The sequence below is a fragment of the Anoplopoma fimbria genome, chromosome 15 (assembly GCF_027596085.1).
Source record: "Anoplopoma fimbria isolate UVic2021 breed Golden Eagle Sablefish chromosome 15, Afim_UVic_2022, whole genome shotgun sequence".
Lineage (NCBI taxonomy): Eukaryota > Metazoa > Chordata > Actinopteri > Perciformes > Anoplopomatidae > Anoplopoma > Anoplopoma fimbria.
Window position 1 is genome coordinate 12,373,850 of NC_072463.1, and position 27,986 is coordinate 12,401,835.

General features: G+C 41.4%; 1 protein-coding gene across 2 annotated transcripts in view; it reads right to left on the reverse strand.

Moving 5' to 3' along the window:
* Nucleotides 1–1,263: 1,263 nt before the first annotated feature.
* gphna (gephyrin a) overlaps nt 1,264–27,986 on the reverse strand; it is a 33,624-nt gene continuing 6,901 nt past the window's right edge. The window contains exons 2-24 of one of the 2 annotated variants that reach the window (XM_054613630.1): nt 27,897–27,975; nt 26,109–26,166; nt 25,511–25,603; nt 24,949–25,043; nt 24,699–24,765; nt 23,967–24,272; nt 23,137–23,238; nt 21,401–21,538; nt 19,449–19,491; nt 19,068–19,205; nt 18,819–18,911; nt 17,882–17,937; nt 17,318–17,437; nt 17,157–17,215; nt 16,224–16,377; nt 15,921–16,042; nt 15,139–15,226; nt 14,875–14,948; nt 13,738–13,802; nt 7,596–7,699; nt 6,577–6,673; nt 4,750–4,888; nt 1,264–4,640 (exon numbers count right to left, since the gene is read on the reverse strand). In XM_054613630.1, the coding sequence (XP_054469605.1) occupies nt 4,755–4,888; nt 6,577–6,673; nt 7,596–7,699; nt 13,738–13,802; nt 14,875–14,948; nt 15,139–15,226; nt 15,921–16,042; nt 16,224–16,377; nt 17,157–17,215; nt 17,318–17,437; nt 17,882–17,937; nt 18,819–18,911; nt 19,068–19,205; nt 19,449–19,491; nt 21,401–21,538; nt 23,137–23,238; nt 23,967–24,272; nt 24,699–24,765; nt 24,949–25,043; nt 25,511–25,603; nt 26,109–26,166; nt 27,897–27,975 (2,285 nt within the window). In that variant the 3' untranslated portion in view covers nt 1,264–4,640; nt 4,750–4,754. Of the gene's footprint in view, nt 4,657–4,749; nt 4,889–6,576; nt 6,674–7,595; nt 7,700–13,737; nt 13,803–14,874; nt 14,949–15,138; nt 15,227–15,920; nt 16,043–16,223; nt 16,378–17,156; nt 17,216–17,317; nt 17,438–17,881; nt 17,938–18,818; nt 18,912–19,067; nt 19,206–19,448; nt 19,492–21,400; nt 21,539–23,136; nt 23,239–23,966; nt 24,273–24,698; nt 24,766–24,948; nt 25,044–25,510; nt 25,604–26,108; nt 26,167–27,896; nt 27,976–27,986 lie in introns of both variants that reach the window. The other variant, XM_054613631.1, reaches the window with a different exon arrangement.

Here is a 27,986-nt window from a genome sequence, read left to right on the forward strand (position 1 = left end):
GAATATGTTTTAGATTTTACATTCTTCAAAGTAGTTGAATGAGAAGGTGTGTCCAAACTTTTGACTGGTACTATATATATATAAATAAATATATATATATATAAATAAATATAAATATATATATAAAATAAATATAAATATATATAAATATATATTCTGGTTTGTCTGCCGCAGGAAGCAGCGGGGCTAAATATAATATATAAATATATATATATAAAGTTAATTCAGTGGAAACACCTTTTTCCTCCTTATTCCAATATCAAGTGTAGCCCACACAGAAACAGACCCGTCAGCTGATTTGCAAATAGGAAGCAAAAGACATATATGATCTCGGCAGTAACATGGGAGTGTTGTTGCACACATCCCTGCATGTCAGCAGGCCTCCTTTACTGGATCCCATGTCCATACTGGGATTTGTCCAACCCTAACCCCAACGAAAAGCTTTTCCTGGGCTTTGTTTTCAATCACTAAATCACCTTCCGAATACGACAGATTCTGTTATTCAAAGAAAAGTAACAGTAACACAAGGAGGCTCATAAGGAAGACAAAATCATGTTTTTCAGAATAACAGGTGTAGGCCTATTCAGATAAAACAATTGGCCTCTTTGTGAATTTGAGAGGTGATTTAAATTGTGTTCAAATCCCTAAAACAACTCGATCTTTGAGACTTTTGAAGTCGTTCTAACAAAAAGATGCATCTGCATTGCTTCAAGTACATAATGATTGATGAATCCAATATTCTGACAAATCTAATATAGAAAAAAAATCCCAACAGCAATAACATGTCCTTCCCATCCTTTGGTTTTGGCATGCACTTTGATTTCAAAATTAGTTTGTGAAACATTCATTCTGAGTGTTTGACCTTAAATCTAAGAATTTGCATATCATGGTTAAAAATTTAAATGATATATATAAAAAAAGATATAAAACTATGAAACAGAAAAAATCTAATTTGCAAATATATACTTATTGCTCATTAATGTATTTTTATTTGTGTTTGTATGATGGAACAATAGCCCATACCCTTCTGTTACATTTCTTGCTTAGAGAAGTTGTCTCCTTGTCATCTGCAGTTATGAAGACAAAACACCTATAGGTGTGATTAACTGCATATGACTGATGTTTCTAGCGTTGCACACCTTGTGTCACAGCTTTCCCTCACGACTGAAACTAGTTAAATATCGGCACTATACACATTTTTTGTCATTATATCACAGATAATTAGAAAAGAAAATGCAACTTTCCGCAATAAGTACAGAATAATCAGGATTATTTTTTATTAATTCATCTTCAGTTTCAATAATATCATTACAGAAAAAAACATCCTTTTCATTATATTTATACAGTAGTAGTAGAATGCTGTGTCATTGCTTCATTACAAGTGCTGGTCATAGTTTATAGTGTGTGCAGTGTGACACTGAGTTCAGTCCAGTGTTACGAATCACTCAGTACAAAGGCAGTTTAACAATAACCTGCTTCTTCTTACTCAAATGGATCTATCTGGGTTTGAATGGTCCTCCTTGGGCAGGTGGCAGGACGTGCTCTGATGCTGCGTTCATGTCGTGACCGGCTTATCGTAAATATGAGCTGCAGAATACATAAACGCGGAGAGTGTTTTAATCAAATACTTTTTCATTTTAATTTGGATGTGGTCCTTCGACTGAATGGATTACCATTGCTTAAAAGTCACCATGTTCTTCCATTTTCTCACCCATGACATGAACCCAGCATGAGCCGCTGATATATGGTGCATTTGAGGTAACTGGGAAGTTTCTGACATCTGAGCTAGAGGGATAAATGAGAAGACAGTGTTGGTACCAGAGCCTGGACTTTGAAAAAAAACTATTTTCGTTCGCACCAATGATCGCGTCGAGAACTGCCACAAAAAGTGACATAGTCAGATCAGAAGCCCCGCCCAGGTGCTGCACCCTCGTCTCACGCCTGGAATGAGACCTGCCCAAAGAGAAAGACACGCCCCCCCCCTCACCTTTATGGGCATGCAAGTGTGGAGAAGGAGGAGGGGGAGGAAGAAAGGAAGATGAAGAGGAGTGGGAGGGGACGGGTGGAGGAAGACTGCGTCGGCCTATCAGGAGAGGGGGGTCAAAGCTCAGATGTTCTGCCCGGTGCTGCATTGAGGTCATAGAGGAAAGATAGTAGACGAGGCCTAGTATCTCTGGGGGTAAATGAAGCGTGAAGATCAGCGGCAGCAACCAACATCTGGGGTAAAACGTCAATTATGTCCTCTTAAGTACCATTCAATTCAGACAAGTACCAGTTTGTTTTGTACCATTATTCCGACATGACCTGAATGCAGCATTCAACCTTTGACCATGTGGGTTTGTTTGGTACTGAGCACACTGATAGGAAGAATCAGAGTTAAGTAAGGTATGGTGCATTGGTGAATGCTTGGGACTCACAGATTGCATATGATGCATTTGAACGGTCCTTGGTAATCGGTAAACAATTTAGTGTTTAATCAGCAGGATACAGCAGCCAACCAACATACTACTTTGTTAACGCTAATAGTAAACTTAGCTTTCACTGTGGGCTAAATATCAAACAAGGTTTTCTTCCAGTGATGCTCAGACTATGTACAGTACAGTTGAGAGAAAAGCAGTCAAGTGATTTTGTCTATTTTACAGCCTTGAACTGCATTCCATTCTTTTGACTTTTGATGAGCACCTGAAACACTGTCGTGGTAGAATACACCGGTCGTGTAGTTTACGAGCACCTGAACGCGACACCCTGCTTTTCAGGCGATGTCGGGTTGGAGTTTTGTCTGAGTCGGGGGGGGGAAACGATATCGATATCATGTTGTGCGGTGTGAATAAGAGAATGAGGCGTCTGATTGGCTGAACAGTAGCCGACCTTTGAGACCAGATGTCAACAAGGTATGGTTATCAATCTCTGGCTACTTTAAAGATAATCTGATCATGTTTTTTTATTTTCTCGCTGTCAACAAATGATACCAGAAGACCCAAACCAACAATTGATTGTGTGTGTGTTTCCCCTAATAAGGCTAACTTCTCTGAGCCACAGAGCTCCAGTCTCATCAAAACTGTACCACTGTAGTTTATTTTGACTCGATCCCACATACACCATCCTGCTGTCCCAAAATACTCACAGGAGCACCATGTGTACAATAATCCGTGGCTAAAATAATCCCATCTGTTTTATGAAATAACTTTTATATATATATATATATTTTTATTTTTTTTAATTATAGCTATTCAGACTTTTATAAAAGTTTTTATATAGTTAGATGTTTTGGTAAACACCAAAGTCAGATAAAAAGATTGATTTATCAACATGACCACTCTCATGTCTGCACACTTAATGTGAAGCTAATGCCATTAGCTGGTTAGCTTAGCATAAAGACTGGAAACGAGCACACAATCCTCACTAATGAACTTCATTGGTCATTTTATGGGAATTTGTTGACAATGAGACAACATAGATTATCGCAAATAGTTGTAAAAATGCAAAATATCACATTTATCAAAGAGTGTTTCAAATTTTGTACTGTTGTTTTATGGTTTGAACAAGTCGCAGTCACGTTTGTGTAATACTGTCTACGAGGCCCACCTGGGATTTTACAGAGGTTTTCTCCCTGACTACAGATCGTAGAAGCCATTATGTATTTTATCATATCATTTATATTCATATCTGATGTCAGACCTCAGAAATGATTCCAGCGTGGCGAGAGAGGATTCACTCATCCAGTTCCACCTCGCTCTGCCTTAAAGCCGAGCTACTGACCCACCTTAAATACTTCCATGGCTTTCATTGAGAGTCATGATGAGTTTTAGTGTTTCAGTATGGTTGGAAATGTTATATCTGGAACAAAAAAAGTTCGTTAACAAATATCCTTAGATTTCTTTCCTCTTTTTTTTTTTGGCAAAAACAAGTCATATTTACTGTACTGGCACAAACTATATTAGCAGCTTCATTTAAAAAAAAAAAAAAAAAAGATGTCTTTATAAGCCTTAAGTTCATATTTCTGTCAATACTGATGTTAGGGTCAGTGTGTTCCGGGTGTAGATGTAATGATACTGCAGAGAGGGGGGGTTATCAAGGAGTTTCTATATCTAGGTAGAGGATGCCAGCGCAGAAAAGAAGGAGAAGAAGAAGAGCGAAAGAAGGGGGATATAAAAGGATTAAAGATCAGGAGGAGAGGAGAGGAGGAGAAAGTCTCTATATATCTATATCTACCAGGGAAAAATATCAAACGCACAAAGCAAATGAACAGGAGAGAAGAGGGCAATGATTACTACTAAGATGATAATATTCAATCAGAACCATGATAATAATAATAATAATAATAATAAATAGAATATTAATTAAGAATATTAATAATCATTATCATCAGGATAATAATAATAATATTACAGAATAAATCTTGTATTTTCATATATATATTTTTTTTTTCACATTTTTTTTTCTCCATTGAAATACAGTGATCTCCTCAGAGCAGACCAATGAGGTTTCAGCCTCCGCTGGCTTCCGATTGGCTGTTGCATATGACATCACAGCTAATGGCGACCAGGTAGACATGCATCACTTCCTGCCCCCGCCCGTTTCCTGTCCAGACAGGAAGTCCTGGCACTGCCATGGTAATCGGTAGCGAGTGACATTGAAGTCTGGGGAGAAAGTATTCTGGCGTTAAGGTTAGACGCGTTTCCCCCCCCCCCCCCACCCCCCCGACCCCCTAACAGTTACCACTACAGGCTGAAACGGACTATGACGTACCTGCATCATAGCCGTCCGATGACCATGACGTCCACCACCTCTCCCTTGTGCAGTTCCACGTACTGCTCCGTTTTGGGAGGCAACATCAGCAGACCGTTGGCGCTACGCATTGACATCAGCCTGCTGGAGACTTGGTTGCCTGGAGACAGAGAGGGACAGAGAGTGTTTATGAGTGAGCCTGTGTTTGTGGGATGTTTTTACCCCACTATGCAAATTAAAGCTAGGGTTGGTAATCTTCTTCAAAACATTTTTTGTTATATTTGTTGAAATTTTCTTAACATCCAGACAGCAATCAGAAAAAAAAGTAGCTATGATCATTGACTGAACATGATTTTGTCTCATTTGGTGAAAACATGCTTAATGTCCCCTCCTAATAACTACAGCACCAAGTAACTGTTTGGTTTGTCCAATCAAAGCGGCCACTTTTTTGAAAACACAACCTATTTTTAAGGCTACATCCACACTAATACGTTTTCCCTTTTGAAACGCATATCTTTTGTTCCGTTTATACCTAGCGTCCGTACTACTGCGACGTTTTAGAGCACCTAAAAAGGAAAACGCTACCGACGCCGTGTAAGTTTGAAAACTCCGGGTCTGTGAGGTAGTGTGGACAGGCGGTGAACCGGAGACCTTTTAAATCAAAGACATAGACACCCGCGTTCGCTACTTCATTGGGTCTTAGCAGTCAGTATGCGGCCTTCCCTGATTGGTCACGCTGTCGCAAAAAAAAACAACAACAGCCTTGATTACCGGTCGACTACATGGTTAATTCAACATGGGTAACGGATTACAGGCGTTGCTGACCCTGTTGTCTATACTAGAGGCTGTTGTGAAGCTAAACTCAGCATGTTATAATTTTACTACTGCCGACATGCAGAGGAAGGAAGCTGTTGGCGTGATTAGCGAGCAGCGCTATCAGACCTCCGGAGCAGATGTTTGAAGTCACGGTTTGCGGCTTTGAAAAGGATGGATGCAAATTGGAGGACTTTCCTTTCTTATTAATGCTTATTTTGTTCTGAACAACTATTGTGAAGTCCACACAGAAACTGTAAAGGCACAAAAGCATAAATGCTCTCCAGTACGACAGGGACTTCAGTCACCCGGCAGAGCTAAGAGTGAAAACAGACAACAACAAAAAAACGAGGGGAAGTTAGTGAGACAACGGTTGACCAAAGTTATAGACTCATAATCTAGTAAACTTTGATTTGGACGTGTTTTAAAGTACATTTGATGTGTGTGAGAGAGAGATAGAACAAGACCTGCAGCCTTGTTACTTATTAAAAAAAAAAAATTTGTCTGTTTGATTTTATAGAGAAAGATTATAGAGGATGATCTTAAGTATCATGCAGGACTTTTTATTATTTAAGAGTACTTTAATATTTTCTGTAACTAAGCAACCAATCTGTTTCCTGTTTACACCAGCAGCCGCATGCCAAGTGTACATGAACAGTCATGTGATATTCGTTTTCAGGCGTGTTAGTATGGACAGAAATAATTTGGCCGGAGATCGTTTCCCTTTTTAAAACCCCGGCTTCAAAAGAAAACATCATTATTAATGTGGCTGTAGCCTAAGGTGGGTTTGGAATATTTATATATTGCTGTTATCGCTGCACACTATGCATAGATAATCACATTTCTTGATGGTGCATCACAGATGGCTTTATGTAGGAGAAACACTGTGTGTGTGTGTGTGTGTGTGTGTGTGTGTGTGTGTGTGTGTGTGTGTGTGTGTGTGTGTGTGTGTGTGTGTGTGTGTGTGTGTGTGTGTGTGTGTGTGTGTGTGTGTGTGTGTGTGTGTGTGTGTGTGTGTGTGTGTCCAGTGCTTACCTGTGCTTTGTGCCCAGGGCAGTGGCTCCTGGTGATGCCAGGTGAGAATACAGCGGTGGTACTCTGGTCTGGGATCCAGCTTCACGTCACAGGAAAGCTGAAACAAACACACACGCAAAATGTTGCAGACTTATCAAACTTAGATTTCACATTGCCCAAACCCTCAAAGTTAAGGATATTAAATTAATAAATACATTGTTGTCTTGGTACATTGCTTCACACTTAAAGGAATTTTCTGTGAATTCAAATAATTGTGTGATTCCGGATGTGAAAAAAGCCTTCATATTCTGAACGGAGGATTGTAATTATCAGCCATAATGTTACGTCATGTAACCATCCAAGGTAGACTCACCATGAGCTATGAGATGTGAAACGAGGGTAGATGTCTGTGCGATATCAACCACGTTTTAAGAAACAGATTTGCGATGTGGTGGAGAAATACTACACTACCCACAATCTTCAACAGTAGCAGCGACCTCTCTGATTGGTGGAGCTCCCGTTACCATGGAAATGTTTACCGCTTCACTTAAGATCGACAGTTTCCTGAGGCGGAGTTCGCCATTTGCAATGGTTTATGGGATGAGTAGCCCCTTCACTCTTAAAATAATTATGTACACATTCTTGTACCTTTAACTTTTTTTCAGTTTTTTCTTTTGCTGAATCAAATGTTTTAGGTCATGTTTGATTTTGTGGTTGGTTGGCTTGGTTCCCTGTTTAAAAAAAAACCTCTTTAAATAAAGAGTTTTCTGAAAAGACAACGGAGTGATTGAATGGGAATTTCATTTTTGAAACCAGAGCCGTTCAGAAAGTGGACGCTGCCCTTTAATCTCCTCTCCACAGTGAGGTCAAAGGTCGGTCCGAGCACGTAGGAATTCAGTGTCTTACTCAAAGACACGTCAGCAAGACGGGGATTGATTGGTTACTTAATAGCTTGGGTTGGTGGTGTGTGTGTGTGTGTTTGTGTGTGTTTGTGTTTGTGTGTGTGTGTGTGTGTGTGTGTGTGTGTGTGTGTGTGTTACCCTAGCTTTAATAATTGTAGGTCTGGGGTCCAGAATGCCTTGCATCTTCCTCAGAGCAGGAATCACAAACAGGTTACATGTCACTACAGCAGACACTGGGTTCCCTGGAAAACAACACGATTCCGGGTTACTATGGCAACCTGCATGACCAACATGGGAGACCTTGTACCAAAACTTTCAGGAATACACGTCTAACAGAACCATATTAGAAGTCTGGCTAAGCATGAGAACTTTGAAAATGTCTTCAGGACAGTAACATGCATGTCAATCAATTATCAGATTGCTGGCAGATTGGGACGGTTACAAGTTTGCACAATCAAAGCAATGTCATGCGTGCAACACATCTGAGGAAGCAAAAAAAAAAGAGAACACAGATCTCATTGGTGGTGCAAATATACAAAATAAAGACATCTTGGCGAACAACAAATCAAATGGCCTACATTTGTCCCATCTCCTCCAGCTCTCATTTGTCTTTACGAGCGGACAGAATGACATTAAAGAGTAACGAAACACCCAAACATCTTCAGTTAGCAGAAAACCAATGTGTATGTGGATTATGTAGTTCTTGATGGATTCAGGTCCTCATCTTGACATTTTAATGCAAAGTTTTTGAAATAGAAACTGCCCTCTTCAGACAAAAAACCCAGGTATTACAAATTCTGTTTTCCATTAGCTGATCTGGAGCCAGCCGCCCTCCACATCTAGCCCACTCTTAAAATAACAACCTGACTGTGGAGAAATGAGCACAGCAGAAACCTCTCACAGATCACTATAAACAGATCAATATTAGAACTACAACACCATCGACCATGTCGTTGACATTAGGACATCAGTATATAATCACATAAATACCATGTAAAGAAAAGGACAGCTTCACTGTTTACCGTTTGCTTTGTCCCTTTTTGTTCTTGGTTCTGTGTCATTGCAGCGCCGTGGGCGGTGCATGCAGACGGACAGAATAAGAAAGTTGAATTTGTTTTACAGCTTTTCCCCATTTCCCACAGCAGCACCAAATGTGTCCCCTATATCCAGTGATTATTAAAGTAGCAAAGCAGCTTTCTACAGAGGAACCGGATATACTAGTTCACTTTTCAGCACGTCTAAGCTCTCCCAGACTGAGCAATATGAAAACCCAAAAATAGGTGCTGGTCATTTTGGTCTTTTTTTTTTAGATTTTGTCAAAATATCAGTGATCTATTAAAATTATCATTTGCAATAACTCTTCAAAATAAGACCATTCAATGTTCGAAATGAGCTGAAATATTGGAAAAAATATATAAAGACATACAAACAAAATCAGTGTGACAACAACAGGAAGGCAGCTGTCAAGATTTCCCTGGTGAACGCAGCATGAAATGAGTTCTGGATAAGCAGGTAGTGACAGAAGTGACTGGGGGAGGGGGAGGGAGGAGATGGCTTTATGGCAGGTGACCAGACCAGAACAGGGACCAGGCCAAGAAGCTGGGCCACATTGAGAAAATGAGTATGAGTACAACTAGGCCAGAAGTTTCGAATTGGACTTAAGAGGCTATTGTTAGGTATCATCGGTCAATCTACTGAGGATTACTTGGAGGTCAGGGTTTTGTAGATATATTTGTGACCTCTAGGGGTCAATTTAGGGCGGGAGGGTATGATCAGTGTTCTAAAGGGAGAGCGAGAAGGGATTTTTAAATGTTCAGTCGTTTGAGGCTTGTGGTGAAGATCTACTTGTAATAATGTAGACGTATGATTTGAGATGGTAAACAGTTGGTTTTCATTGGCTCAAGGGCAGGACTAACTTCCTTAGGGTGAAAATTTGGATTTTGTGTAGCTGAAGGTCATTTAAGAGCCATTTAAATGCCTGTGATCACGTAGTGTTTCACTGATACAGATATTATTGGGGGGGGTCACACAGTTTGACACGGGGAATACACAATACAAACTTTTCCCGAGAAATAAAACAACGGGAACCAAAAAGGCAGATGCCTACAAAATATGCACATCACTGCAGAAATACACAACTCCTTTACATCCTCTCGCTTGGATCGGCAGGGATGCAGAACTCTGACTGCAGTGGGCCTGCCCTGTTCTCAAAATGAGCACGTTGATTTGCATTTTGCACTATAAGTGCGCCTCGTAGGCCGCTGGGTTCCTTCTATATTTAACCTACTGTATTGGCTTATGTGCACATTGAAACTGCTGAGGTAAAAATACAGAGATGTTCTGTTAACGTTGAGTCATCATTGACTTTAATACTAAATGTAGCACTGCTTGGCTATCACAGAAAGCTCGCAGCAGCCTCTCAATGCAAACAGAATCCGTCTCAGCTTAATAGAGTGACTTTTCAAATGCCATATCACTTGCTTTAAATTCATTTTGTTTGTTTATATAATTAAGAGATTTGTCAAAATCCCACAAAGCTGTTCTTAGGGGAAAGATCACAGGCAATGAACTTGGCTTTTCATATTCCTTGCAGCTATAGCAAAGTTTAAGCTGCATGCAAAGTTTGTGTCACGTCCACTCTAATTTTGATTAACATAAGTGCCATTTGTTAACTGGTAAATTTCCTAGGATTCCTGGGGGAGTGTGTTTCTGCTCCCTGGTCAAATTTTTCAAAGTGTTTGAGGCAAAAGTAAGTTGCAATCAGAAATAGTACACTTTAATCTTTGGTGTGTTGTTTAATGTTACTGTTTAGGCTAAAAGGTTATCGGGACGTCTTTCTTCCAAGCAGGATGAAAGGTCATTTATGGGTCGTTGTGCGTTCAGCATCAGGACCTACTTCCTCTAGGTGCTGGGGTTAGTGGTAGCCTGGCCTCACTGGTCTCACTCGGGGCTACGACCTCCAGCAGGGAGGGCCCAGTCTCTCTGAAGTTGAAGTTTCCTTTAATAACAATAGCAATACATGTACAGTGCCGGACCGGAGCAAAGACCAACACACTCCAAATCACAGGACACACTATACTGTAGGATTCCTTAACATTACCATGGCAACACACTTGACATTTAGCACTGAAAACAAGGGTGGAACTGCACAGTTTTAAACAGCACAACAGGAAAGGTGCTTTAGTCAAAGAGAGACTGGGGGTTCTACAGCCGGCTTTATAAGCCAATATTTTTTAAGTCTTGTTGTTGGAAGCTCTTCAAAAGGACAGTTCCGCCCATTTCTAACCCTTGTAATAATTTCTTTATGACAAAATGAAGTGCTTTTTGGTACCAAAAGAAATGTAGTCTGAAAATAAAACATACGGAGATATGAATGAAATATGATTAACTTTACTTGAAGCTCTGTTTTACTAGCTCAAGAGACTCACTGCAGCTTCAGTGTGTGATTTATTAAGGAGTGCTAGCTATCGATAGCAAGCTACCCACAAAAGTTTAGCAACACTTAGAGATTAGGAATGCTGAGTGTTGTTCTGTTGAAGCGCTAAGAACACTGGGGAAACGTTCATATAGACATTTATAAGATAAGGATTAGGTTCGGGATATATAATTCCACTGAAATTACTACAAGGCAGAGAAGAGAGAAGACGTCGGAGGAGATGGTGTGAACTATGTGAGGAATTCCTCAGTTAACCATCCTCCATTTGTTCCATGTTCATGAAGAGGAAGGAGCAGCTAGACTCACATGGGAGGAAGTAACGCTACCAAGCGGACCGACCGAAGCTGTTGCGATCTGAGTCGCCAGCACTTGTGACTTGTAGTTACAGTTCTGGTGAGGAGCACATCAGGCTATGCATAGATTCAATGCAGGAGAATGAACCACATTTAAAGAACAACACATATTGGAAACTTTTGACGTCTAAACTGCAGCATCAATTGTTTGCTATCCAATCCAAGTAGCATCTCTACATGTCAGTTTACACCCAGGTGGCAACCTGCAGTTCTGCTGAGTGAAGCAAATGCAGAAGTACCTTAAATCTACATTCTCTCTAATGTCCAGCAGGGGGCGACTCCTCTGGTTGTATAGAAGTCTATGAGAAAATGACTCTACTTCTCTCTTGATTTATTCCCTCAGTAAACATTGTAAACATGAGTTTATGGTCTCAATCTCTAGTTTCAAGTCTTCTTCAATACAGCATGATGTTCATTTAGTAAATTATGCTCCATTTAGAGTCAAATAGACCATAAAGCAGGGGATGCTTTAGGGCTGTGTGTGGCGTCTCTACCGCACTCCAAAAACTCAGAACTCGAGGCTTTAAAACAGCAGTCAACAAACCAATGGTGGGACCACGTCCACTTCTTATTTACAGTCTATGGTTACACCACTGTGACATTTCCCAGTGCCAAGGTGTATTAACGTTTCAGGAAAAAGCACGTTAGAGCATCGGGTGCATTCAGGCTTCCGTATAACTTCTTCCTGTCTGTAAAGCACATGCAGTGTGTGCTGTGGATGAAGAGATACAGGGTCCTGGGCAAAAATGGGAAGAACTGTCTTGAGAGGCAGAGTGAGGTGAATACACATAGGCCAGGAGTGAGACTGCTTGAATCAAATAAGAAGAACCTCCTGCTTATTGGATGTGACTGATTTAACTATCTAATGTTCCAGTATATCAGCAATAAATCACTCGGACAGTACATGAACATACCATACACACCAATGACGAGGACAGCTAGAGTACAGACACACAAAACAGGGGCTGACACTACATGTGGGTCCGGGGGCTGGTGGGACGGGCTACAGTAGGCTGAGGGAAGAGCCAACCATTATAAACCAACTGGGAAGTTTGGGCCTCTGTTCAACATCCGATTCAAGCAAGTCAGACCGTCAGGAGACACACCCTTTAGGTTTAGGTGACATCATAGATGGAGTCACGTCCATTTGCAATCGTGTCACTCAGACCAATAGAATGCAAGCTGCCTCAGGGACTGGCCTTCTACCAGAGTGTTGCTGAGTTTTATCTGCTGGCGTTGGTTTAGTATTGAGGCTTTCACATCGGGGACCCGGGCCGGGACCCGAGTACACTTGAAAGGTTAGCCTCAAGAACGGTTCTTATGTTCTTGGGTATGTTTTCCCATCAAGTGTGAAAACTGACTAACTGTACCAAAAAAAAAAATCAAACACAATTAGCCTCTTACAAGTAGAATTTCAAATTTTTTAGACGCCACCGGTCTCCAAAACAAAGACAATAGAGGCATAATGGGTGGACTCCATGTATGGGGCTTTGGATCTTGTGATCTGCACACTTTTCTACGCTGTAGCAACAACAACAACAAAAAATCACGTAGATGATGACATAGAAGTACGGAACAACTTAACTAATGTGAAAGCTGAGCGGCGGTGGAGTGCAATGGATCTCAGGCATGGTACGATTCAAATCGTACATAATATGAAAAACACCCTAACCCCTAAGAAACAGGGGCCAAAAGAAGTTGAGTCACTCTTTCGTTTTGTTTTGCCTGTAAAACCCACTCTTTCTTGTACGTTCATGATATTTTTTTCAATGAAACAATCCCTAGCTTCAACTGGGTCTCAATTGGCAAATACCTAAACATATGTACTGTATTACGAAAGAGATCACGCCTGAACCCACTGGCTCCAAACATTTTCTCCCTTGAAAATAATTATAAATCAATGAACAAAATCCTCAATTTGAATTAAGAGAGCAACGGATTAAACGAGTTAGTCTGTTTTTATCAAATCAACTTCCTTAAATGAATATGTAAGCCGCCACTTTCGTCAACATAAATGAGGCGATGGCATCTTTACGGATTTTACTTTTGGCCTTCCCAACGCTCCGGAGTTGCTGGAAGTCGGAAACAGTCCTACGCTGCCACCACTGGAATCTAATTCTATACATAGTATAGTATTAATACTGATCTTTCTCTGACACCGTGTACAAATATCAGGTTTATAGGTATTATTTTTGATTGAGGACACTCAATACAGACTTGTATAAATTATCAAGTAAATGTGTTAATAAGTACAAATTTAATTCTGACAACCTCAGAGCAGAAAAATCCAAGCTGTGATCTTTGGCGTCCTGGATTGGTAATCACCGCCTTAACCAACACCGTTGAATGATAATAAATGCTAGCAAAACAGCTGCAGGGAAAAGCGGTGGGGTGTCAGAGATGGTCTAGGGGATTAGACAACAAGGACACACTGACACCCAAAGAACACACACACACACACACACATTTACTTGAGACATAAATATGCTACCTGGCAGAGCAAAGATGAGTTTCCGTATTCCATCGATGTCAGCTGTGGCAAAGGTAGTAGGAAGACTGAGGGACAGAAACACACGGGTCATTATTTTTCCTCTAGATGTCACCAGAGGCAGTGGTAGCATCCCCAATAGAAATAGCAGCAGTAGTAGAAGTAGTAGTAAACACTTGTAAAAGCACTAAAATAAAAGTAGCAGTAGTCGTTACGGTAACAGAGGTAGTAGCGCAAGCAGTACTAGCAGCAACGTTAATAGCAATAGTAGAAGTAGCAGTAGTATTAGAAGCAGCACTCATATTTGTAAAAGAAGTAGAAGGAATAGTAACCATAGTAGTATTGGATTATTAGCAGTAGTAATTAATAGAAATCGGAGTAGCAGCAACAACAGTACTGGTAGTGTGAGTACTTAAACAGTAGCAGTAGAAGAAGAAGAAGCATTAGTAAGTGTGGTAGTAGTAGTAGTACTACTAGTACTAGTAGTAGTAGTAGTAGTAGTAGTAACTGTTTAGAGTGGTGCAGGAATGAGTCCTAAAACCCAGAAGTGAGTCAGCATTTTTGCACTTGCTGTTCCCTTGTCTTGAAGTCAATGTGTTTTAGGTTAGACGCCTGAAGATATTTTAACCTTTGGTTCTACTAAATAAAATATATCAGTAAATACCCTCTTGTGAAATATAAAGCTTTTATGCGTCTTAAAAAAAGTGAAAAAAATGAGACGACCAAACGTCATCACTAGAACACTAGTCCTCCTTCAGCTTGGGGGGTGATGCATGAAGTCATGTGACCGTGGTGGAGTTCCTTTATAGCCTAACATTAGCTTTCTACTTTTGGTGATTGCATTCATGCTTCAAAATTCTTTAAGTGGTGTTCGTTTGTGAAGATTGTCTCGCTGAACAACACACGTGAGTATCATAAAATTTTGTTTGCCACAAAGTTAATTTTCTGCAATTTTCCAAAATCAATCCCGTTGGTTTCTGTAGAGGGAACCGGTGTGATGCCGACTTCCTGTTGGACTACAAAAACACGTCATCCCTGCAGCACTCTAGCAGTAGTAGCAGAGGCTGTAGGATTAGCATTACTAGAGGATGCAGCAGCACAAGCAGTTACAGATTACTCCACCCATCTCCCCCATCTCACCCTGGCTTCATAAAGACTCGTCCAAAGTGGATCTGAGCGTGAAGGTCAATATCCAGCACCTGTTTGAGGTAGTCCTGATGAGACACACAAACACAGACAGATTAATAACAACAACACTGTAAAAGCATTTCAGATCTTTATTAGAGCAGAAAAACTAACCTGGAGGATAAACGGTCGGCAAACAAATATATAGTGAAAAAGGATGACGAGTCAGTGAATCATTCAGTAAGTTATAGGAGAACGGATCAGTGGTGAAAAGGTTACCTTCTCTCCCATGGACACCCCCCCTGAAGTGATGATGACATCGGCACGACTGATTCCCTCGTGGAGAGCTGACAGCAGGTCATCAGGGCTGCAAACACGAGCACAACAGAGCCAACTCAGTTCAAGACCTAATGAGGAGTAATACCACTCAGCTTATGGAGACAGCATCCTTTAGAACGTCTTCTGCGGCTGTGAGGGGGGTTTGCTGCAGTGAAGCCATATTATTAATAGAAAGCCTGTGTACAAACTGTAGATGTAGGACATGAAAGATAAGGGTGTTCAGCAGGCAAAGAAGTTCTGACAAAAAGACACAATCAAGTGGCATTATGGGAAGTGAAGGATCCAGTACTAGGGACTCTTAACGCGGCATCAAATTCAGACCATTCATTTTCACTCTGATTAATTAAGTGCAACATCAAAATGAGTACTCAATGAAAGAAAACTCCCACCGTTGGATATTCTTATTAGTTGTATTATTAGTTATTTTGTAAAAAAGTTTTGAATTTGTTTGGAATGAAATGAGAACAAATGTATTGTATGTTTATCAATGTATCACCATCACCCAAAGGTGATGAATACAATTATAGACACATCATTGCCCAAATGCTGCAGGCAGAGTTCTTTTGCGCGCTGCAAACTACGTGTTTTTAAAACTGTACGCTTTCAAATACATTTCCTGAGTTCATTTCGTTTCTGTTTGTTTTTTGGCCAAAAGGACTGGCAGCAACGCTACGTTTCGTGCCTCCTGCAGGTTTTTTTGTGGAAACCTAAAATGCTCCTACTTGTCTCCGACGATGCCCAGGTTGATGGTGGGATATCCGTGCTCCTGGATGGTGGACAGCAGGGTGGAGCGGTTGGAGTCTCGGATTTTCCCTGGGTGGAGGTCATCCTCTGGATTTAACAGCTACACACACACACACACACACACACACACACACACACACACACACACACACACACAAACACACAGAGATACACACAAACAACCACACACACATAGAAGAAACCCCCAAAAATGTAAATGCAAAGATTTTAAAGCCAAGCCTGCGTGCATTTTTCACATCCGTCCATGTGTGTGCGTGTACCTCGTTTCCGGTGGACATGACGGCCACCACGGGGAACTTGTGCACGCTGACCTCGGTCACTCCCACTGTGGCCAGCAGGCCGATCTCTGACGGGCCCATGTGTGTCCCTTTGGCCAACACACACTCCCCTCGCCTGATGTCATGACCTATGGGCCTGTACAGAGACACACACACAAACACATTGCAATCGTAATAAGCTGGTGGCTTTCTAATGCAGCTTTGAATTACCACTAAGTATTAACACAGTCCAATCTGATTTGGCTTATCAAAGAATCATGTTTGTTTGGTTTTTCTTGCCATTGCTCCACATTCTCATTTGGGACATTGGCTTCCATTTATTCTAAACGAAACAAAAGAGCTGAAGCATCCATTATAACATCTTTCTTCTTCTGGTGTGTAGGGGTTGGCGCTGTCCGTAGTACTGAAACGGAGTGGAGGAGATCTATAGACAGACAGCTGTTTCTACGTGCCTCCACCATGCTGATCTTACAAAGAATCTTTCAGAAATTCAAAATACATTTAGCTCTGATTAACCGATGTATTCTTTATTAGATTTATTCTTTAGTAACCTTATGCTGTTGTTATTTTTTCCTTTCTGAGGCTATGGCCAAGATGCTGCTCTGATGGTCCTGTTCATTTGGACGGCGCAATTTAGGCTACAAGGTCATTTTGTGATTTACATCGTGATTTATTGGGAGATACCAAGCAATTCTATGTAAACATCAGACATTCAGCACCCCATGTAGCCAGAATGGAACGATCCTTTGTTTCATTGACACATTTATTTTAGTGCAAAGATCCCGCTGATAGAGAATCAACAGTCGGATCAGGCTCCTGAGAGCGGATCGTATAAATAGTGGACCATTCAAGGACACCCCTAAAAGTCGTTAGCCTCCACCTAGTTCCTTTAGCACGTTGTGCTTTGTTTTTTACCTGATGTCCTGTCCGGGCCGGGCCTGGACCATAATCCTCACCTCCAGCTCTTCTGTGCCCTGAAATAAGCCAGACTCAATATCGCCATGCCTGCTAACAGTGACACATAATACGGTTAAACTAGACAGCACTCAAGCTAACACCCTCACTCGTGTACTCACATCCTCAGACTCCCTCAGCAGCTCCGTGTCCTCCACCTGGACCACGGCGTCGGCTCCACAGGGAATCGGAGCCCCGGTCGTCACCCTCATCACCTGGCCCGGCATCACTGTGTGTGTGGGCTGCACCCGCGCACGTCGAATCATGAATGCGTTTCAAAAAGATGACCGGCAACATCAGTGGGCTGATATGATCAGATGTTTAATATCTCAACTTCTAATATAAAGAGAGGATTTCCTGGAGAAGCTCTCTCTGCTTGTTGTCATGCTTTGCTACGATTGGCTAAGCTATTCTGCGGCCATGACACCGGTGATGTGACTGGCTGAGAGTGTGTTTATTCAGTCACACAGACGCTTTCACCAATACAGTAGCCCCAATAGAACCACATTATGTGTGTTTAGCAGTGTTGCTCACGTGCCCGATGTATCTGGTGGGATTTGTATTAGCAGAAGTGCTAATAGCTGTGTTGTTAGCGGTGCTGGTACCTGTACTGCTAAAGCACACTTAAGGTACTACGTTGTATTACTCTGGACCCTAACACTAAGAACAGAGTATTAATAGCTGACCTGTTGTCCGGCCTGTGATTCTCCCATGATGAAGCGATCTCCGGGGCCGTCAGCAGCTACGGGTCAACGACATACATGTTGATTAGGTTCATAATAAAAAAACAAGATAAGATACAAGATATTTGTTATTGCTGCCCGACAGTGTCTGTGGTAATTGTTCTGGCACAACAGTGACGATTACTTCCACGCTCGTTACTGTACAGTAAGAGCAGTAAAAAGCAAATATTTGATTGATTGAATGATTCATTTATTTCTGTGTCATGCCCATAAAGAGCCCAACCTTCATGGGTTTATATACTATATAAATACACCTGTTCAGCACGCATAAACATGATGTAATCATAAAAGGGAAGCAATATTTCAATCTGCTCCGTCATCGCTATGGTTACACAAGCGCTCGCTCGGCTCATTGCAAAATGTTAAACAAAAGCCGTCAGTGTGAATGATTAAATTCTAATAACGTTCTCAGTCAATTTTTTTGAAATAACATAACAAAAAGCGATTATTTATTCATGAAAAAGAACCGATAAGAGTATCTGTAAAGAACCAAAACGCACCCTTATCCCTAAGCATGAATGTTAAAATATGAACAGCGAAAACACATAATAGAAACAGTTCAGTGATATAATAATCAGTACATACACAACAGGAAAAATAAAGGCTTGAAAACTTGTTACATCGATAAAAGCCTGAATCTCGGTGCATTTGAGAAAATTAAAGGCCACCATCATTGAGAGTTTGTAGTAATTTAAACATTACTTTTAAGACAATTCTCAGAGGTTTTTTCCCCCATTGACCAATTCATTCAATGCCAAGAAGTGAATGTGTGTAAATGTGTGGATGAATGCGGATGTCAGCCAGGTCAAATAGAATGTTATTGTCTTGGATGCTGTTTTACATTTGTGTCCCCTGACGTTCTGTTTATCCGATGTCTCACCTCGTACAGCGTAGCCGTCTTTAACGGAAGCAGGGAACGGAGGAAGGTTGTCTTTGGCATAGATGTCCTGAGCGAGCACACGACCCAAACCGTCTGCAGAAACGAGCCCGAGCCACGTCGGTTTAGTGAATGTTTTGCAAATTACAAACAACAACATGACAATACAATAGGATCTATCCTACGCATAAAACTAAACAGAACGCACACACCTACAGTACACACACACACACACACACACTGAGGACTCACCTCGGTAGTTAATGACTTCAATTCCCAGAATAGGTGTCATCTCTAGAACAGTGATGAAGGCTTTGTCCATTGACGTCAACGGGAACGGAGACATGCGATGACGACGTGCCACCTTGCTGATGTCCACCGCACTGTGGCCTACACGCACACGCACACACACACACACACACACACACACACACACACAGAATTAAAGAAAGTGAACGTGAGTAAGAGGCTGAACATGTTACTATAAAAAAAATACCACAAAGTTTAAACATTTTCCACAGAGATGTAAGTTACTGAAGCAGGGCTGGCATGTTAATGAGACACACACACACACACGCAAACACACACACACGCACGCACGCATATGCACGCCCGCACGCAAACTGAACTTACTGGCTCTCAGAATGTTCTCATTACTGCCACATCGTGACTGAACCTGCAGAGAGACGGGACATTCTATGGGTTATTCTATATTTGGTCATTGTTTGATGAAAATATATGGAAGAGAAGATTTGAAATGCCTCTCCTCCATAACATGACAGTCTGGTTAAAGGCTTTCATGATCTATTAATAACATGAATACACAGGACATGGACACATAAGTAACATGAATTCTAGCTGGGACGTTAAAGCCAGGTTTGGTTGGTGAATTGGTGAATTGGTCCAATTCTGTTCTGTTAATCGCAATCAGAAGTTCCTCTCCTAGCACAGTGTTATCAAAACAGTTTGTAAAACCTGTGATGACATTTTACCTTCTCCATACATCAACTTCTTTATTGCTTTTATTATCTTTTTTAACACGCTTTTTCCGGAGTTGTCACTTTGTCTTGATTTAAATGTTAATAACCCTGGTTGCCATTGATTACAAATGAAAAAAAAGGTAAATTCTGAAAATAAAGCCAGAATTCAAATAATAGCAATGTCCGGTACTAACAAAAAATAAAAAAGGCTGGTCAACAATAAAGAAAAATTAAGAAATCATTAAGGATTGGTGGAAATTCCTTTATACTTTTGACTAACATGAATTCAGCTTTAACGACAACAGAGTAATGTTCTTCTCACCGCTCTGCTGCTCTTGTTCCTTTCTTACACAGAAATACCATTTTCATTCGCTAAATAACTCCAATCTCTACTGTTTCGATCAATGCTGAGTTTATCGTCAATGAAAGACAGCGCCTCCTGCGCTCATGTTTCAAAGTAAAAGCCTACAAAGGAAAAGGAGGGGTAGTCCACGCACTGAATGTTTCAAGCCCATGCAATGTAACATTTCAACCAACAAAATCATTAGTTAGAGGTGTAACTATTTAGTTATTTCTACTACCAGGGATAATTTCGGAGCGGCAAAGTGGTGAGTGAGACATTAATCTGTTGTTGCATTGATGGAATTAGTGTTTGAGTTTGCATTAATAGTTTCTTAAAATGGTAGCGGACGGAATATCCGTGCATAGACGACAGGAAAATACTTGAAATTGAAATAAAGGCCTAAAAGTTTGTTACATCAATCAAAGCCTGAATCTCTTTGTATTTGAGGTAAATAAAGGCCACTATCATTTGAGAGTTTGACATTTAAGGCAACTCTCACAAAATATGAGTTTTTTATCCCCATTTTCCCCCCCATAGCCTATCCCTTTATATCAATTTAGGACAATTTTTTTCGTGAATGTACCACAACTGAAGATATTTATATTTCAGTTTTACCAAACAGTCTCATTCACTCCCATACAATTCCAAACAGCACACAAGGCCCGGAGACTTTTAACCAGAGGGTAGTCCTTCACTGGGAGAGAGAGGCCGACAGTCACGTCAGACTACAAACATTGAATTTGGTCTCACATGAATCTACCCAGTTGAAAGCCAAAGTGAGACAGGATTCGGGGTCACATTTAGTATGCCCATCCTCAACACTTATACCATTTGGTAAGGGATCTTAGTGGTTTCATTGGGACAAACAACTCTCAAAACAATCTGAAAGAAAACAATTTTTTTTAAAGTTTTGAAGTTGTTATAATAAGGTATGAAAGCATCAGAAGAGAAATAAGCAAAAACTCTAATCATGCATGAACTGTCCTTTATTGTTTGTTGTTTTATTGGGAACTGCTGAGATTAGTATACATATGTACTCGACATGTTCTATGAGACTTGTAAAGCATATATTATAAAAAAAAACTTCTTAAACTTAAATTTTATGCAAAGTGCAAATAGTTTTATTTATGGTTGAAAGATTTTTATTTTCAGAGATTTCTTAGTGATCATTTGTGTGTGTGTGTGTGTGTGTGTGTGTGTGTGTGTGTGTGTGTGTGTGTGTGTGTGTGTGTGTGTGTGTGTGTATGAAAGCGTGCGTGTACCTTGGGTGTCGGGCATGAGGCGGTGGAAAGGCGGGAGGTGGCCTGTGTTGCCCGTGGTGACTCAGAAGGGGTGGAGCTTAAAGAGGCAGAATCTCGAGGAAGCACCTGAACGCCTCGAGAAATGATAGAGTCCGGGATCTACACACACACACGCACACGCACACAATGCTGAGTCATTGAGTTTAGGTCTACATGGCGCTTCGTTATTTGGAATGCAATCTAGACAATCTAATCTGTTGAAGCAAAAAATGAACTCTTATCAATTTTTACATATGCTGCAAATGAAACAAGTTGAGTAGTGCTTTATCTTTGATTTATATATATATATATTGTTTCATGTGTCCCATTCAACTTAATGAACTTCCTCCAAAAGCTTCCTTACAAAAACATAGACACCAAAAATCATCAATGTTTCCTTACAAGATCACTGTCCGATGGTTCAGCTAACACTTTAGCATTTGGTTTAGAAGCAACTAGGGACTGTGGACTTCCTGTGACTTGGCAATTCATCCCCACATCAATGTGTGGCACATTCACATGGGGTAAACAAGGTCTATGTTTAACTTCAATTAACCGACCAAATCCCTGCCTGAAGGATTATCTTCAAATTCTATTTACACTTACTATTTCTCTCAATGGGTTTTCAATGTCACACAAAATACTATTAACGCTCTTATTAATAAAATTTCACTGTAGCCTCCATTAATCAGAAATAAAAAGAGCCTCAATGTCTGGAAAAACATAGGTCATTTGAACTGGAATCACCGGTACATGGCATTCATTGGAACATTTGTGGTAGATTAAGAACAAAACAGAACATCTGCAGTTATTCAAATCTTCTGGAGGACTAACAGGTCAAAAATGAAAAGGGCTTAAATGGTGACTGTGATAAATAATAATCTGCAAAGTTTTTTGTAAGTTTTCTAAGGTGTAGCATAGTTAAGTCAAACATGTGCCAGGTGCATATGGATGATTTATTGTCTATGGTCTCATCAATGAATTGCCAAGGTGACCACAAAAATGGACACAATTTTGTACCAATATTATTCTAAAGATACATAAAAGCTTTTTTTCCCCAAGTTGTAACGTAAAGAGCCATCACACCTACAAACTGCTTTTATAAACATGGTTAAGCTAGTCATGGCTAACATGACGTTAGCCGGCTTAAATAAATCGTATACATTTTTATCTAGCTACCTGAACAGCAGTCGGAAGATTAATTTGTTTTTCTTAAAGGCAACATGAGCAGAGAACCCTGATTGGCTGTGAGCCGATCATGTGAGTGCACTCATGAAAGGGTGACATTACACCGTGGCTAGCAGCTTTAGCGCAGCTGCCCACTAGCTTATTCAAAACTGGAACCTTCTATATCTTTCCTTAAGCCAGTGTATTGATTTTCTACATATGAAGTACGCATTATACATTTCAGTGTTTAACGACAAAATGTACTAACTTTACCAGTAACTAAAAGCATCCCAAACAAATTTGGGATTGGTCCTTTTTTATAAGCGACATTAACTTTTTTGGCCACCTGGGGGCAGCAGAAACAAGCTTCTAAAAATCACATTTAAATATTATCATATTTGCCGAATGCTCTAGATGCATTTTAAGCAATTCAGAGAAAAGGCAGTCAAAGAACGGTTATCTATGTAGAACAGGGCCAGGCAGTGTGTACCTGAAAGACAGGATGAAGTGACCAATGACAGGGAGAGGAGGGGTGTGTGGGAGCGTCTCACCTGCTGGTCATGGGAGCAGGAGCAGGTGAAATGAGTGGGCGGGGCGGGCGTGTTTCCGAGCAGGTAGGGACCGCCCTTAGCCATGACCGCTGCATGGCTTGTCTGATGGACACACACACACACATGCAGAAACACACAGACAGGAAGACAGGAAGACAGACAGACACATGTCCACATACACGGACAGTGAATGAGATGAAATGGAGTGCTTCAATCAGGTGAATGAATGATGTCACAAAAAGTGGACATTTTCATGTAACAGCTGCTCCATCGACTACTTCTAAATATTAACCAAATGTGTGTGCTACTGATTCCTACTAGTTATGCTCCACACAGAATTCAAACAAGTATTTGGAATTGTGAGAGTAGGCCATAAGGAGTAAGGAGTGCTGACTGATCTTTAAACATGCTCTCAATGTCTCATGTTTGGATATAAAAGTAATTATTATTTAAGTGGGATTACTTTCCATCCTATTTCCCAAGGGATGTTATAAAATGTACTCAAGCACTCGTTCTCCAAACAGAAACTTTCCTCAGCTTGACCCAGACTAGATTTTTCTTCTTTTTTTTTTTAATCATAGTAGGGGAAAAAAAGATCGGAACTGTTTTGATTTTTCTGAAATGCCCTGCTGCTTATTTCTTTTATTACTAATAAGTGAGATTTTTGCAGTCCTGCAGCAGCCAATAGCATTTGAGCAGTGGTTGTCTGTAGTACAGTACCCTGCTGCTGCAATGACCCAATTTCCCCACAGGGATCATTAAAGTTTCATCTATCAAGTCTCCAGCAGCAGCAGCAGCACTGGTCGCGGCGCGTCCCGGCGACTGGTTACCTTGGCAGCGATGGCAGCTGCGGTGATGTGGGAGGAACCATGCTGGTGGTGGTGATGGTGGTGATGGTTGTGCACGTGTGGACCCCGCATCCTCTCCTCCTCCTCTTCCTCTTCCTCATCCTCGCACTGGGTGCCGCGCTCCATGGTGTGCATGTTGATGTGTGCGTCGATGTGCATGTTGGCCAGCAGGGGGGAGGGGGAGGGCAGCTGCTCCAGGGCGGCGTGAGTGGTGTTCACCCTGACGGCAGCCTCACGCAGCAGGTCAATGGCGTGGGGCAGAGCGGGCAGGACGAACTGAAAACACTCCTGGAAAACAAGACAACGAGCAAGATAGATCTGGAGCACTTTCAGACATTGGATTGAGTGTAGTAGCTCCATACTTTCTTACTTAAAACGTAGATGGATTTATCAATATATTGATAACATTAATGCTGGGCTGGGAGCATACGGTCGTTTTTTGGAGCTTTTTCACTGAAAAACAGCAGCCTGCTTCAAAAAATAGGCTTACAGGGAACTGCCTGCATGGTAGGTCCCCACACACCCACACCCCCTCACAAAGTTAATGTTATAGTAATACAAATTGAACAATTAACTTTTTTTTTTAAATCATTAAGTCGAATCAACGCATCATAATTGGCTACAGATTCTCATAATAGCTAGCAGGTAGACGTACATTACATGATTGGGCATGTATAGGATTCTAGCAGAGTTCAGATAAGCACAGAATCCCACCTGAGAGCCCTTCTTGCTCCCTGGCAGGTTGATGATCAGGGTCTTGCCACGAATGCCACACACTGGCCTGGAGAGACAAAGCAAGTAGGAAGCAGATTAGAGCAGGAGAGGATACCACACACTCTGATCTGTTAAACTAACACACTAACTCAAATTAAACAGATTAGCAGATTCAGTGCTGCACATCCTGATAGAGACAGCAAGTCTTAACTGACTGGTGAACATGGTAGTGAAAATATCAAGTCTTCACCTGGACAGCATGCCTAGTGGTGTGACGTTGAGTGATCCCATCAGCATGGCGAGAGCCATACCCGGAGCCTCTCGCTCTATCACCTCTCTGGTGGCCTGCAACACAAAGAACCTGTTCTCAGCTAGCTAAAACATTGAAGGGCTTGTTTTTCCCGATTTTGCTGTTTCGAAATAACAGGGGACTCTTATTTTGAAGAATTTATGGGAAAGCAGGTTTAGCAATGAATTAACAGAGCTTCGTTAGCTGCTATTCTTCAATTAAAAAAAAGTCTACTAACACTGCAGGGAGGAAGAGTGAGCAGCAATGAAACATGAAATATTTATCCAGCGTTTTACAGCCGCTCTTTGACCACGAAATACATCTGATCAGGCAGATTGCATTTAAGTGTCAAGTGTGGGCACACATATTCTAACCACACAGCAGAGTTCCGATCTGGCGCATCCCATCACAAAAGTATACATTGAAAAGGCAAGTCTAACCCCAGCCGTGTTTATAGTTTTTTTTTATATTATTATTATTATCACTATTAAGTGTTGCAGTCGTTGCCTCTATGCTTATGTACCTCAGGTGTAACATCTCGTGGTGCAAATCCGGTTCCTCCAGTAGTGAGAATGAGATTGAGCTGCTGTTCATCGCACCACTCCAGAAGAGTATCCTGTGCACATGTAAACACACACGCACACACACACACACACACACACACACACACACACACACACACACAGTTTAAAACTACACCATGCATCCTCTTTATCTGGAAGGCTATGGGCCCAGCAGGCCGCTGCAGTGGATAAAGACACCTTCATTCAGGACCATATCCTCACTGCATTGGGTGGCTAGAAAAGCATTGAAGTGTAGGATCATGGGTGCCTAAGTGTTGGATGATAATAAGACTCGTGAGCCAAAAGGAAAAAGATTGAGGAAGTATGTGAGGAAGAATGTGCCACTGTTTTCATTCAGTGTTGTCTCTCTCTCTCTCTCTCTCTCTCTCTCTCTCTCTCTCTCTCTCTCTCTCTCTGTCCTCTTCTATGACAGATTGAAACATGTTTTGGTTGCCAGTGGGACAGTGGGAAGTCTTCACCTCATATTGCTACGTGTCTATGTGTCTTGTAAAACTGGGAGTGATGGGATTGCTAGTGAGCTCGAACGACGACACGTACCTTGATTTCATCAATCTCATCTGGAACTATCTTGTAGGCCGCTATGAATCCTCCTAGCCTGCAGGAGGGGACAAAGACGGAGAGGTTGTAACGCCAGTGCACGTGCATGTGTGGACTTTGTTTGTAAGTGTGTGTGTGTGTGTGTGTGTGTGTGTGTGTGTGTGTGTGTGTGTGTGTGTGTGTGTGTGTGTGTGTGTAGACCACAAATGATGGGGTCAGATCAGTCGTAGTATTAATGGATGCACACAGAGGGATTCACAAATGCATCTCATGATTCATGTTGAAATTGACTCTCGCTACAAAAACTGTTTTCAATGCAGAGAAAAACAGTTATTGTTGTACATAAACCCAATTATTTGCAATTTGTATCCAAAACATATGTGGACGTTGTAACATTTATAACACATTGTTGGACCTGCGTTTATAAACTGCTTGTCATGTGTGAACTTCTGAATTTGTTTGTGTGGGTGTTTTGAGACTCCCCTGCCACGACTCAAGACTAGAGATTTGAAAGTATGATTTCATGTGTTCACACAAAGCATACGATCTGTGCAGTATTTGGCTATGAACAGAAGGATGTGCATCAAACTAACTACACGCAGCTACAGGAGGTCAGAGGTCAACCTCAACATGGCGTGTGGTGACGTCGCTCCATGGCTGTTTTTCTAACCACTTTTCCTTGAACTCAAGGTAAGAGAGGAGGCACTGAGGCACCTTTCCTCTGCAGTCATAGAATCCACCCAGCTCTAATCAAGGCTGCTACTTAGACACTCCCAGACCATTTTATCTCATACCAAGTGTAAGCAGTGACCGTCTTGGCAAGATATTTAACACTATCGTCAGCTAACAAGTTAGCTATATAATGCTCATAGACAACCGGGGATCATTAGCTAGCTAGCCAGAATATTACATTACATTACAGTCATTTAGCAGACGCTTTTATCCAAAGCGACTTACAATCAGTAGTATATTACATATCATTCACCCATTCACACACTGATGACAGGCTACCATGCAAGGTGCCACCATCAGACTCTAACTAACATTCATGCAACATCCAGTCCACACCGATGGCAAGCCTTCGGGAGCAACTTGGGGTTAAGTGTCTTGCCCAAGGACACATCGACTGCCGAAGCTGGATATCGAACCACCGACCCTCTGATTGGAGAACTACCTTGCTCTCCACTACGCCACAGCCGCCCCACTACACAACATCAAAGCAGGCTAGTTATCCATTTACTTACTATGGTTTGCTAGCAAATATTTAAACAGGTTAGCTATTTGCAAGTGAGTTAACGCTTAGGTTATGTTGCCTTACATTTCTAGGATCATATTATGGCTAGCTAGCTAATAATCCTGGGTTGTCTCTTAGCAATATATTGCTAACTTGTAAGCTAACACTAGTTTTAAAGGCCCCTACCTACTACCCTCACTAATGCATCAAGCATTCATTACTCAAACATATTTACTCATGCACACTAAGACTTAATTACACTTTTTGAGTGCCACCACCAGCCTCCAGGTTGAAGTTGACCTCTGACCTCTGGGCAGCTGGTTGTAGTTAGTTGTGATGACCATCCTCCAGTTTATAGTTACAGACAGTGCAGATGAAACGCTTATTGATCAAATTAAACCATACCCTTGAATGTACGCTAACATGATTGGGGGATGGAGGGAGACGTCTGATTGTGTGTGTGTGTGTGTGTGTGTGTGTGTGTGTGTGTGTGTGTGTGTGTGTGTGTGTGTGTGTGTGTGTGTGTGTGTGTGTGTGTGTGTGTGTGTACTCACAGTGAGGGATCATGGACCAGGTCCTTCAGGTTGACTCCACTCCGGTCCTCAGCCAAGTTCTTGAAACAGCTGTCACTGACTGAAGGGGAG